At 42.2% G+C, this 14,754-nt stretch overlaps 1 protein-coding gene across 6 annotated transcripts in view; it reads right to left on the bottom strand.

Moving 5' to 3' along the window:
• The window catches only part of RBMS1 (RNA binding motif single stranded interacting protein 1), a 141,419-nt gene that overhangs the window by 83,621 nt on the left and 43,044 nt on the right, over positions 1-14,754 (bottom strand). For 2 of the 6 annotated variants that reach the window (XM_030952048.1, XM_030952047.1), the window contains exon 1: positions 6,134-6,460. The exons of 3 other annotated variants lie outside the window; for them this stretch is intronic. In XM_030952048.1, coding sequence (XP_030807908.1) covers positions 6,134-6,196 — 63 coding nt within the window. In that variant the 5' untranslated portion in view covers positions 6,197-6,460. Of the gene's footprint in view, positions 1-5,555; positions 6,109-6,133; positions 6,461-14,754 lie in introns of those variants that run through there. One more of the 6 variants, XM_030952051.1, reaches the window with a different exon arrangement.

The raw sequence follows: 14,754 nt of genomic DNA, 5'->3' as shown, positions 1-14,754 counted from the left end.
AGTAAAGAAGCATTTCATTTCACAAGCAGGTAAGCATCAGGCTAGACTCAGTTTGTTGCTCACCCTGTCCTCGTGTTTCTGCTGTTCTTCAGCAAAGGAAAATAAAGCCCAAAGGAGGCTCCCCAGAACAAAGTGTTGCTTGTTTCCACTGCAACCTCACAAAGTTCTACAATTCTATCAAAGAAGTAAATTCTAAATATCCACTCTATTTGACACATCATTTTTCTAGAGCAGAATACTTTAAACAAATAAGACACACGAGTGATTTCCTAAACAATTATTGTTAAGCATACACCATGGCTTTTATGAGAACATATGAACAAAAAGGTATTATTATAAATCATATTGTGATGTATTTATAAATTTCTGCAGTTGTCAGCTATTATTTCACAACAGACCCTAGAGATGATATATCCTTACGCTGCATCATAAATTCCAAAAAAAGACATTGTTGAAATGTTGCAACTATATTTTTGTTTTGAAGAGCTTCTAAGACTTCAAAATACTTGCTAGATATTTTTAAGCCAACACATCTTAGTGCACAGGTTAAGTCTTAAAATTGGTATAGAGTTTCACTATTAAAAATCAATTTACATAAAGAGTAATAAAAGCTACTAAACTTAAATTCCTAGAAATAAACTAACTCAAACTGCCACAAACCCAGGTAATCTTGAATTTGTTTAAAGCAATCTCTCACCAGCATTCAATTACTTCAGCTGCAGTTTAAAACTACTTTGTGAGTCAATATACAGCTGCAGCTACACTGCCTTAACTGCAGTCTCTTGAGGGAAACAGCTAAAGCTGTGCTAATCACAGTAACCAGCCCTTACAGCACATGATCTTTTTGTTGTGTGTATGTTTCCTAAGTTGCTGGGTTAGGAGGCTTGTGCTTATCTAATTCATGGTTCCCCTCCTCGTTTCTCCTCTATTTCTAACTCATCCCTTCCCTTTCCTGTTGCATCAGCAAGCTGCAAATACAGTGGCTTCTGCGGGGCTGTTATAATTACCATAGTACGCTGCAATTCTGAAACATATGCAAAATAACTCACAATTACTTCAACAAGGCTCAAGAACTTTCAAATATGCTTCTGCTGGTTTTTTTAAATACTTCTGACCAACACTTCTTCCAAGATCAAAACCTCTCCATGCACCTCTTCATTAGGATTACAGATTTATAAACCTTCACACTGCCCCCCAAGTAAGATGTTTTAAAACAACTGGCTGTACGAAGGAGAAAAACATTCATAAGAAGTTGGAAACAGATCCGTGAGGGAAATCCACTAGAGGTTCCTAGTCTCCACTGACTTCTGTTGTTGTACACCACCTCGTGCAACAAACAAAGGTCAGTTTCAACCACACATTTAAAAGTGGGGGGGAAAGCTTACCGAGATGGTTATAATGTCAAATGATCATTATTTTTATTTACTTGGTTGCACCACTGTGTGGATGTTTTAGGAGCCATCTCAAGCTTGCAGGAAAGGATTTTCCACTCCCTTCCTTCCTTCCCCTCTCCTCCCTGCCAGCAGTTACAGTTTAAAGGATCTAACTCTTCTGAAATGTGTTAACTCAAGCAATTTTTTTAACAGTTGGAAGTTTCAGGGGAAAAAAATGAACCCAAAACAAAACAGCAGATGTTCAAGACACAGACTTCTATCTTCCCTTCCATGTGAAACTAAATGGCAAAGACACATACTTTAAACAATAACACTTCCAAAGAGACAAAAATGTATTGTTCACCCTGTTAGAAATACTAAACAAAAACTTCAAGTTGCCAAATACAGATAAGACAATTATATCACTTTTTATAATCTATAACATCATGCGTGAACAACATAAGGTGTTACCTTTTATTTCTTTCATTCACGTTTTGCTACAAGTATAGAAACCCACTGACTGAGTAGTTTTGCTCCCTTGAGAATAAAGCAGAACTTCACAAACAATCTTATAGATGCGCTGAAAAAATTAAAGTAGCTGATACTTAATGTAGGAGGTCAGTTCTGTGATCCTTCAACATTGTATACAATGTAATGGGAAATAGAGTCAGTCACCAAGTCAGTGATACAAAATTACAATTCTTATAGTTCTCAGAAAAAGAAACAAAAAGAAACGAATCCCGTTTATTTCTGTAACCACAGATACCCTCTCAATCTGAGGCACCTCAGCCTGCCCCCCGCCGCAGCACCATCCATACACACAGGAGGTGTTGTGTCAAATCCCCCTGGGCACAGGCTGCCCCGTGGAGCTGCATGTTTTGAGTTATGACCATGCTCAGGTCTTGCAAGTTTAATGAGGTTCCTTCTCACACACACAGACACCACACACAGCGCCGACTGGGAAATCATAAAGTAGGATTGCAGGTGTAGCTTCTCAATCGGTTAAACCTATAGATAGAGTGAAAGGCTAATCTACACTTTTAGCCTGAGATTGGCAAAAGCTTTCTCCATTTAACTGTCATTAGAAACCAACCCTAAACTTCAACTTTTAGAAAACCTAACCTGCGACATAGCACTTGATATTACCAGAGCTACATTAAAAGTTTGATCAAAAGCTTTGTCTGTCCCTCCATACACAGGCCAAACCTCAAATCAGTGTTAAATTCCTCACGTGCAGCTACACCCAGTTAATCTTCTGAAAAGCAGCAAACTATGTAAATCTCCTCATGCTGACAAGACAAACATTACACTCATCAAAATGCAACAAGAATCACCCTTACAGGGAAAAGCTCTTAAAAGGCACAGAGACACTGGGCTGAGCACCCAGGCTACACTGGTAGGACCCTGCACTCGTCTCCTTCCCAGGCCTCCAGAGCTGCTTCTGGCTTCCTCTTGGAGAAACCTGAGAGCAGAGGAACCTCCCTGCACAAAGCAATTTAAAATCCCTAATCAAATAGCTGGAGTAGCTCTGTAGATTCAAGGAGCAGATGGCAGGAGAAAGCCTAATTTTCCATTTACGATAATTTTACAGAGTGTAGAAATATTTACTTCAGAGGAGCGCCTCCCAATTTACATGAGAATGACAAAAGTGGGAGGAGGGACAGAGAATCATCTTGTTCTCAACAAACCAAGAGCTAAAAAAGCCTGTATTAAGCAGATCATTGTATGTCATTTTGTTTCCTTTTCATTACGGATGCACACACGTGCATTCCTGACAATAGCTCAAATAACCTTGATAGCAAAAGTCTTAGCTTACACCTTTTTCAAACAGGATGTATGGCTATGAGTGTTGTGATAGGTTATTACTGCAGATATTGTGTGGCTTTCATTCTTTAACAAGACCTACATCTGCATTTCAAATTAGTTCTCAGACGAGCTGTCACTCATTTAAGCAATGTCTCAATTTTAAGCCTGGTGAGAGTATTTTTAATATGCCTGTCTGTCCATAATGCAGGAAATCCTTTTGAGCAGAGACCACATTTTACTATTCTTACAAGTACTCTAGAAGAGAGAAGATGATCAGGCCAGTCAAATCTGACCTGAAATTGAGAATGTTAACTCGCTCCTACAAGCCAGAGTTACACAGTGTAGATACTACAGGTAACAAACATAATATTATAGGCACATATTTGTTTATAAAACAGAACAGAGTTATTTGGGAAAACAAAAAGAGAGTATGGGTAAAGATCTGAACCTACTCTACCTATATGGCATTTTGTCAATGTTTTAAATTAAGGTAGAAATCCACATTATATTACAATGTCTTAAAAATAAATCAGCTTAGTGTCACCTTGCCTTTTATCAGTTAATCACTCATTTTTTCAACTGAATCTGCTATAGATGCTTAAAAATGAAACAGGATAATACTGAACTTGAAGTGTTCTTTTATTATTCTGATATGTATTGAAATACCAACAGAGACAAGCTGCTCAAAACATTTTAATTTCTCTTATAAGTTATTTTAAATGGTTTCAGCTTCACATATGACACACTGTTAGCATAGGAAATCCAGTTACTCCTTTTAGAGACATTGGTTGAGAACTTTTCCTACACTAACAGTACCTAGTGTCTCAGGCTAAAGCTCAACTACAATGCAATTGTCTAAATATGGGTTATACAGAGCACACAGGGATTTAATCTCAACATTTCTTAATTATCAAGGGTTGGAAAATTAGGCTTGCAGTGCTGTTCAGCACTGTTTGACATCAGCTCACCCCTGCAGGTGAAGCCTGAGTGAAAGGGAGATCAGAAAGCCAATGGCTAATCGACGTGAGTCTACATGAATGAAGCTAATAGGCGTTTTCCATGGACTTAACAGCAGAAAAGCACAGACCCTGGCTCCTTATGTAGGAAGTGTTTGAGCAGAGAATAGCGACACACTAACAAAAGAAACCTTTGGTACCCAGGGTCTTAAGCCCACATAATACCCCTGCATTCATTTCTTTCTCTGCCTGTTGGGGAAAAAGGGTCTGTTTGTTTTTCTGATTTAGTCAGCCCTTTTAGCTCTTTGAATCTAAGGAGTGCACTGTGAAAAGAAGAGCATCTTATCAGCCTGCTCCAGACCAGCAGGCAAACTCACATCCGCACATAAAACACAGCCCTGCCAGCACGAGGCCTGGCCCCACTGCCCTCGGCTCCTGCCAACACCCTGCCCCGCACCCGACACACTGCACAGCCACACAAGGGGCCTTCCTTGATTAATGGTCCTCTCAGGGAGAGCACGAAATTGTATCTGATGCACTGGCTTCATTTATAAAGTATGCAGGAGCACCAGACAAGATGATCAGCATGGGTGTATCCAGGACATTTATTAACAACAAACCAAAACCAGCGCTCACAATAAGCATGTTTTGTTATGTATGGACTTGAACACTTTGACTACAAGATGCAAAGATAACTCCATGCACTGGGCAGCATCTGCAGACCGCTGCTGAGATAACACACCAGTGATTCTTATCAAAAAGACATTTCTATAAAATAACAAGGAGGAGAAAGGAAATAGCAATTTTTACTTAACCTTTTAGAAAATATTAGTCCAACTTTCACTGTCAAGCAGGTTAGCTACACAGACCATGTGCCACCCCAAGAGATCAAAATTTCCAAGCCTATGTCCCCATGATTTATATGAAGTCCTCCACTGTGTGCAGCAGTGATATCTGATTTCCTATTTCTACCCTTAATGCATTCTGACCCCTAGCAAAATAGGACGAACCTCCCCAGTATTGCTGACTGAACCTGTCAAATTACTCGTTTCAGCTACTAAGTGCAGGAGACACAGAAGGATTTTTTCTCACCTGAAAAGAAGCCTGCCATAGTATTTTTGGCATGCTTTGTCAAGCCGGTAGCTTGTCAGTGACCTCTACTCCATTTACCCTCTGGCACGCACATAGAGTACGCTTTCCCATTAACTTTAAATGTAAGAGTTTTTTGTTTCTTTTTTAAATTTAATCGAAGAGTCAATGAAAAATAACACACTAAGCAGTAAATAATGTAAGATTAATACCAACATTGCATCTTGTGTGAGTAAAAAGTGTAGTCAAAGACAAACGGTCCAGCAAGGTTGTAACACAACTATTTCAAATATTTTATTTCCAGCGACTAAACAAACAAACAAAGAAATACCTCTTTCAGTACAGCTCCATAGATGCGAGTGCTCCGAGCTTATCAGAGATCACTCTGCCCGTAAAATGTCACAGGGTCCCTCCTGTGCCCCCCTCGGGAGGAGTTGCGGCGCACCCGAAGGGCGGCGGAGGTTTTCTGGAGCGTTGTTTGAAAGAAAAAATGCGCCCGGATCCCCTCGCTCATTTCACGCCGAGCGAAACACATCCAGCCCCAAGTTTCGCTGTTGCGACACCGGGTCCTTTCTAACCTGTTGCCGAGCCCGGCGGGGTCGGCACCCGCCTGGCCCCAGGCGGCCGCCCCGCACCGCCCCGCACGCCCCGCGAAGGTGACCCGGCGGCGGCCGCCCCGGCACTCGCCAAGGTCACAGCGCGGCTCTTCAGAGGAGGTTAAAAAAATTAAAAAGGAGAAGACAGTTTCTTTTTTCAATACCAGCTCTCGAGAAGTGAGCAGCCTGCGAGCCGCAACTCACACCAGTAGCCACTCCTCTCCCCACTCCTCCCCCAGCACCTCGGAGCTGCGGGGGGAGGGGGGGGGGGGAGACGCGGGGGTGCCACAAACCCGCACACACCCTCCCTTACCTGCTTCCGATAGGGGGTCCGACCGCCGCCCGCCGCGCTGCTGTTGCTGCTGGGGAAGATCATCGCCCCGCCTGATCCCCTGCTCCCCCTCGGGATGGGGAGCAACTTTGGCGGCCGCCGGGCTGCGGCGCGGCGGGGCTGCAGGGCGCTCTCCGCCTCCGTGCCTTCTCCTCCGGCTGCGGTTCCTCGAACCCTCCGCTCGGCCCCCGCCCTGCTCGGCCCCGCTCCGCGTCGACCCTATCCCGCGGCGGCCGCCCAGGCTGCCATCCACGGGCCCCCGCTGACCGCCGCCGGCTGCCCCAGCCTAGCCCAGCCCGGCCCGGCCCAGCCCGGCCCCACCTCCCGCCGGCCTCAACCACCGCCCAGCAGAGGGAGGGAGCGGGCGGGGGAGCGCCGAGCCGCGGCGGGGAAGCGCGGAGCGGGCGCGGTGCTCGCGCCCCCCCCCCGTCCTGCGCGGGGAAGGGGGCGCGGAGCGGGGCGCGGCGCCAGGGGAGGCGCGGAGCGGGGCGGCGGGCGCGGACACCCCCCCGCTCCGCGCAATGGTTGCGCCTGAGAGGGGCGCGGGGGGGCAGCGGGCCCGCGTGCCGCGCATTCCGCCGCGGGGCGCGCCCAGCGGGGTCCCGACCCCCGAGCGGCCCGAGCGGGACATCCCGCGGAGCCCCGGCTGCAGCGGGGACAGCCGCACTCGGTGCACCCCCCAGCTGCGGGGCTAACCGCTCCGAGGCGACAAACACTGCGCCCTTTAACTCTCCTAAGTTTTTCTTGACTAGGGATGGGGAGGGGGGAGGAACATCCGGTCACAGCCCTCTCCGGTGCCTCAAGGCAGCATTTGGGAAGTGAAGGGAAATTCTTCAGTTTCCTCACGAAATTCAGGCCTACGAAACGTTACAGTTCTTAGGCTCCAAGACAGGGACATACGGAGGCAAGGAGTTCCCAACTTCACTCCTGGTACTCTACACTGTTTACATTACTATATTTACATTACCCACTGATGCTGACAATGTAGTTTCTAAGAAAGTCCACAGCTATAGCTCTGTCAGGCAACTGACTGATCAGCGACACTGTAGAAGAGCTTCTGCCACGGACATGCATCATCAGGCACCTTTTGGTTTCTCTTCCTCTTTCTGACAATACGGTGGCCCCGATCCCATACACCCCAACATGGCCATAGGAAACAGCTGGGAAGAAACAGAAAATTGCCAGGTAGTTCATTACTGAAAAGCCAAATAACATCTGAAAATGCTAGTACTTACAAAAATATATAATCTTGAATTACTGACTTCCCTAGAAATAATCTCTAAGTATTTTGGTATCCTAATATATTTCTACTACAGATCAGAGCCCATCTGAATACAGCAAACAATAGGAAAGCATCAACCCTTGGCAGAACTACATTCTGCATAACTTTCCTTTTTTTCCTCTTTCAAGTCCTAAAATGGATCTCATTCCATTTGGCCTCAATTTGATAACACAAGTTTAAGGTGTACTAGTACTGGATGAAAAGCACTGCAGCCACATGGTGATCGCTGGCACTGGAAATTATTTGATAGAATAAGTTTGTACCAGCAGATTTTATGTCAGGTCAGGTACTGTCTGTCTGTACTACCCTAACTTCATGTTGGATCACGGAACAGTCGTATTCCCACTGCTGGCATAAAGCTAATGCCAGAGGCTTAATGCTAGGATAAATTCAGACTCCCTAGCCTGGTTAAGGCCTCATGCCTGCTTCACAACAACATTAGTTGGCATCAATACTGAAAAAGCAACAGTTAAGCAACTGATTCTGGGTGAAACTGTTGTGTTTTTCTTTTCTCTGATCATTTCGATTTTTTTCCAGATCATTTCCTTTGTTAGGTTCAGCATGCAGCTGTGCTGCTGCTTGTGCCAGTGTAATGGAGGAGGTAGCAGTGAGCAAAAATAGGCAGGGGCAAGAGGGTGGATAGGAGTGCTTGTTTTGGCAGCAGTACTGGATTATATTGGCTTAATATGTTCATGTACCTGTGGCCTAATTTGACAGAAATGTAGCTGTGTGCTCATGCCTTCCTGAGATGTGCCACACACAGCAGTCGATCTGTGCTCTGATCTGACTTATTTCAGAACCCTTGGCCACATATGTCACAATCAGACTCAGTGTTGGAGAATTGTCTTAAAGCAGTACAAACTGGAACAGTGACAGGCTACTTCTCCTGCTCAGATTTCTATTCCCAACTAAAAAACAAAAAAAAAATTTTCTGGACAGTGTTGCAGTCACCACAAAGGGGTGACAAAGCCTAGGTCTGCTCCACCTACGGGAGGGCTTTGTTAGCTGGAGATGTGTATAGTGACCACACCTTCCGCTCGCAGGGAAAAGCTTTTCAAAAGCCATCAATCTTCCCTTGCTTCCTTCCCTCTGCTCTTCCTGCCCCACCCCCCAGGGAAGATCTGGAGAGATGTAAACACTATATGCTCGATTTGGTCTCAGTCACTGTCACACCAGGGAAGGCTCTCAAGAATATTTCAAAGCAGTATCTGAAATGCTGCTGTCTTGCTCGCTCTGCTGTCACATGTCCCAAGGCTTCCTGTGATTTGGACACAATTTCCCTCTCTTAGATTCAGTATGTGGCCCATTTCTCTCAGTTACTAGTACTCTCTTTCCTAACATATTAGGAAAACACATAACAACAAATATGATCATGTAAACATCTACTAGATCACAATCTAACAGTATCTGATTATTTATTTTTGTTAAGGAAAAACTCATTACAGAATTTTCTGGGAAGAAAACTTGATATAATTTCCTAAGTGCTAATGTGCCTATCAACATTATCTGTTGTTTTTAAAAGGCTTGATTAATCTGTCTTCATTTTGGTCTCAAACAGGAAAATAGCTGCCTTCCAATAGATTTGACAATGTTATCAAGAACACAGAGCCAGACTCCTTACAGCAGTGTGTCTGGAGAGAAAGGGACAGCCGAGCTAAATTGAAACAAGCAAGTTTCTGACTGGACATCAGGACAGACAGACATTGCTCTGAGAGGCTGTGCACTCTCCATTCTTGAGCATTTCCAAGACCAGAATACATACAGCCCAAAGCAACCTGACCTGATCGTTTTGCTGATGCTGAGGTTGTACAAGAGATCCCCCGGGGTCCCTTCCAATCTGAAGCTATGCTCATATGGAAAAGCTGCTTTGCTCCTTCTCCCGAACATAGGCAAAATTATTTCTCTGTAAAACCCTGTACTTGAGATTATGTTTATAAAGATCAAGGTAAGTGCCTGGACTTTTCAGTCCTTGCGCAGTGATACATCAGTTCAAGTACTGACAACGGTTTTCTGACATATTTTCTGAGATGCAAGAAGCATGCCTTGTTTGCAAAGAACAGTCTCAGTCTTACTGACTTAGTAATGCCAAAACTGAGATGACTAATCTGTAAAATGTATGCAAATATGATCATAAAAATCATATTTTGAAGGACTTTGTTATTAACTGTATACAACAGGTGTGAGCAGACTTGCAGGTAGCCAGGCATATTGCTGCTTGCAGTTATAAATGAGCAATTCCTTATGATCCTGAGGGGAAAAGGTGACCACAGGGTTTAAGAGTGCCCCCTTTCTAAGTCATTCAGAGCTTCTTTAAATTACCCAGAGTTGCTTATTCAGGAAAAAAGGGAAAACTTACCAGGAACTTTGGTGCATTTCGGAAATACAATGTAGCAATTTACATGGAGAGTTTTGTTTGTTTGCTTGTAGGTTTGCAGAGAGATGGTTATAAATACAGAAAGAAAGACTTGTCTGGGAACCTGGAGACAACTGAAAGTACTCAAGAATCTTTCCAGTAATGCTTATCAATCTTAACAAACAGTAGACTGGCAAAACTAAGCCATTATTTTAAAAACAGTTCTACGCATTTAAGCTGCTACTGTTCTAAATCAAATTCATGGCTTCCCTTATTTATCTCAAAATTCAACCAAAGTAGCTATTTCCCCTGAGGGCATTCAGTGCCTCTGCAGGGCAGATGGTCTCTCGGCCCTGGATCTGCTTTAAATGGGAAACTTACAGTCTACTGCAAACCCCTGTGAGTCCAGACTGGATCTCCTGAATTTCCTTACAACTCTGCTCTCCTGACCACTTCAGGGCCTTCTGACGACCCACTAGTGGAAAAGTGACTGTGGGCACCTCATTTCCCCACCTTGAGGGTACTGAGGAAACTGTTGCCACACCATTCAGTTCCCTGAGCATCCATCCTCTCATCACACATGGTCATATGGAGAAAGATAAAAACCAGAGTAGGCAGGAAGCTGAGCCACAACAATGCAAAAATACTTTTAAATACCCTATGCAAGCCAAGGAAACAGAATGCAGGGCTGAACTTTGAGAGATATTAAGCATTTCCTGTAAAGTGTTAATAAAGGGATACATGAAGCTGAGTAGCACACAGAAGCCGATTTTTAAATTTTGGCTTTAATTTACCTATTAGAACTTAAAGCATGAAAAGAATTTCTAACAACCAAAGGAACAGAGTAAACTTCATTACATGGGAAGCTCCTTCAGAGATAAGTTATCTCATAATTAATTGTTTTTATTTAAGTATTCCCAGTATGCAGGTAATGAAAGAAATCTGTATCTAGCTAAGGGAGGATGAGAAGTCAGTAGAAATGGGACATAGTAATGTTGTGAACATGCCAAACACTTCATATATAAAATCTTCTGTAAATTTTCTTTTTTATTAGAAAACTAAAATTATTATGAAACAATGACTTCTGCAGAAGTATATGATCTACTAAGAGTGAGGCATTGCATACACAATGAGAACTGTTGTTTAAGAATGCAGTCTTCAAAATACTCACATGAATATATTCAACAATAAGAAAAAAATCCCCATGATGATCTGAAAAGGGAAAACAAATAATCTTTTCCAGCTGTATCATTTCAAATACTGGTACCAAAATACCAAATTACTTATACTCTACGCTAGAATACAAAAAAAAAAAAAAGAGTCATATTATTGCTCATTATAAAATATGTGTGCACAATCACTGTAACATTTTCTTTTTAATCTGAACGCATCAGATCATTCTCTCTGGGAGTCCTCGAACCTGTCTCTGATTTTCCCATCACCTATACTGCAGAGGTTTTTCCCTTAGCTCCAACAGCTCACTGGAAAAAAGAGCAGTCCTGTGCTCCCTGCAGTGCTCACAGAATGCATCTGCTGTAGCCACTGGGGTTGTACCTCCAGTGACATACTTTTACTCCTATTCATTTTGGCTTGCTGTTCATTCCTTCCATGCTTCCTTAAATGTTCTTGGAAAGACACTAAATATAAATTGCACAATTATACATAATTGTTGCCATTCCTTCACTGATGACTAGTATTAAGAATATGAACATAGCGAGCAAAACAATCTCCTGCTAATGCCATGCCAGCATTTTATATTATGGAAAGCACTATTTATTATTTGAAAGACACAACAAGATACTTCTTTATAGAAGCATTTCCACTGTCAAACAAATGCCCTTCCTAAATATACCCTGTATATTCTGGGAAGCACAAGTATGAAACATAATTACTGTAAAGGATTACTATGTAAGAGAAATTTAAGGAGGCTGCTCATAACCAGTAATGAAAACAAGACAAAATCCAATCCTCATTTGTGGAATGAACTGAAATGACTCTTAAAGATGTCATTTCTGCCATTAGCCTGATAATGTTGCCAGACACTTGTTTGAAACTATAAAGTAGTCAAAGTGTGTAAACAGCTGCTGAATATATTATAGAATAAAATAATAAAGTCTGTCCAAAATGACAAAGCATATTGCTTTTTCTGCTTAGTTATTAACTATGTAGAAAGTTCATCAACCTTACATTGGATAATATTTATTTTTAAAAGAGACTACTAAGAATAGCTTACAGTTTTGACATGCTTTTTTGACAGTGCATTTTTATGTTTTGTGCAGAATAAATTTATGGAACAATAGAAGAAGAAAGCAAAAATATTTGCTAAGTATTTTCTAGGAAACAATGACTTCATGCAGCTATTTGATTTTTATATATTTACTTATTTACATTTTAATACAGATATTAATAAAAGAAGCAAAATCTGGAAATACAGAAATTTTTTCTTAAACTTCACTTTGTGAGGTTCTAAAGCAGGTCATATATTCTGGTTTTTAACCAGAAAAAATGCTTTTTCTAGCCACAGTACATTCAATTTTGGTGTGCTGTGTTTTCTTGGATGACATTATTCACCATATTGACCAGGCTTGAATGGTCAATAGGCACTATTTGCATTGTAAGCAAATTTGGTACTAATGCAATGAGGAGCAGGCAGGAATCATAACACACACGGAAAAAAAGGAACAGGACAGAGAAAGTCATGTATGATATGACACATCAAGAAGATGGAATTGTAATCACTAGTGCAAAATCAGGCTCATACACTCAAGCATGGGCTTGAAGAATACCCGAGGAAAAGCCAGAGCAGGTCCTGTTCTGCAAAGCTCTGCTGCAGGCAGCAGCCTCACCAGCAGCAGTGATGAGCCAGACTGGGGATTGTGTACAGTAGCTGCATACATGTGGGTACCTTGGAACAAAACCACAAAACACCATTCTTTCCGAAGTTGTTGTCCTAAAATGACTCTTCTCGGCTTTTTTTCCCTGTCCTGAAATGAAGTCCTGCCGTGTTTGTTTGACACGTACTAGTAGCCAAGTGAAGAACTGACAGCTCTACCCACTGACAAGCACTGTGCAAATTTTTCCTGTCCTCACACATTTCCCTGTCAATTAACCTCATTTCTGACCTGCAAATGTCTTTACAGTGCTCCAACTCTCCTGAGTACACCATCAACACTGTACCAGCTCTCTGGGGTCCCTTTACATGATCTCGGCTGGAGTGTGAGAAACTAATTTACATATAGATTCCAAAGGGGCATATAAATTTTGTCTGTTTCAAAATTACAGCCTTTACCCTCTGTGTTTGTTTTATAATCACCTATAAACACAAAGATGGTTGTTTATAATGCACAATCTGATTTTAATGACCTAATTTAGAGTACAAAGTGAAGAAACAAAGTAATGTGTCAGAAGTTAAGCAAATGTTCAATAATGACCCTTAATCTTATCTCATTTTCAATATCTTTAAAATAAAAATATCCACATAAAACTCAATATAATAGTTCCTGAAGTACCTGGAATAGCTTACATTTCTGAGAGGCATTATGTATTTCAGTCTGCCAAAGAAGCTGTAAATTGTACTTTTCCTCTAAAAGTACATGCTCTACCCTTCTGAATTTTGAAATTGTGTACTTGCTACATCTGCAGCACCTCCACAATATCAATGTAGCACAGAAAAAAATGATCAACAGATACATCTTAAAACAAGAAAATTCTTCCTCCCATTTAAGTTCAGTGCTCATAAAGATCATCTGGCTCATGGTCATGGCAATGAGAGACCTCCACCATCAAGGCACTCAGCACTGGCATTGGAAGGTTCCTCACAGCCCAGTAACCTGCAGAGCCCACCCTCAGAGGTGAAACAAGGGGGCAGCTCCTGCTGATGCAGCCCTTCCCCTAAGGGCTATAGGATCCTGAAGGCGTAGGGTGTGGCTGATGTACCACAGACAGGTGAAAAGCAGGAGCTGAACCCCAAATCCCCACACTGTCTATCCATCAGCTGCAAACAGTGGGCTTCTGCCACTTCTGCTCTGATCTAAACTAGCAACCAACTACATTGCTACCCCAAGTCTGTGTCTTCACTGCCAGCATTTGAGTTTCTGTAATTTAAATTCAGATATGATCTGAATATTTATGTTCGGTAATGAGTAAATTAATCAAGATGGCTAGGACAATTTATTTCAGGGAGTAACTCATAGACTTATTTACTGATGTTCCATACTAAGTGTCATGGGTTGGCAGCAGCACAAATCATGGTGGGAAAATATTTTATTGCATCATAATTAAGTTTTAAATTTATTTAGGTAAATAGATTCTTAGAGTTGTTTTCAACACATTCTCTTGAGTTGGATTCAAAGTATTTATCAGATACTGCACAACCATATTTCAAAGGTCTGCTCACGAATATCAATACACATAAATCAAAGATAAAACCTGAAATGAAATCCTGGTCTAATCAATAGATTTACCAGCAAGTCCCAGATTTCACCCAGAATGAAAGCACTTACACTGTGCTTCTGTGATTTACTGAGTTATTCCTCAATATAATTAATGCTTAGAGATGCTGAAAAGGAAGAAAGCTTCTATTCCTTTCCCCCCTCCTGCTCTAGCTTCATGGTTATGAGTCCTTTGCTTAATCCACTCTTCCTTTTGCTTACTGATTCAAGTCACTAACCCAGCAGCTTTTCTTTCTGCCATGGCAGGGAGTTGAGTTGGGTCACTGAGGTGTCTAACAAGACCATCACAAGTTAAGTGGCAGGAGCACACAGCTGGGGGAAGGGAAAGTGTGTGTCCCTCCTGGGAGCAGGCTGGGTGGCTTCTCTCAGTCTAGGCCTCCCTCATGGAATTTTTCTTGAAATATTTTCAACCAAATGACAATAATTTCTTTTAACAATACATTTTCAGTCATATTCCAGAAAAGTGAAGTTATTGCAACAACCAGACCCAGACGTGTTATGCAGATGCACTGCAAGA

This window comes from Camarhynchus parvulus, chromosome 7 (assembly GCF_901933205.1).
Source record: "Camarhynchus parvulus chromosome 7, STF_HiC, whole genome shotgun sequence".
In the NCBI taxonomy this organism is placed as follows: domain Eukaryota; kingdom Metazoa; phylum Chordata; class Aves; order Passeriformes; family Thraupidae; genus Camarhynchus; species Camarhynchus parvulus.
Note: the sequence above shows the minus strand (reverse complement) of the source record. Positions and strands in the feature narration are given on the sequence as shown.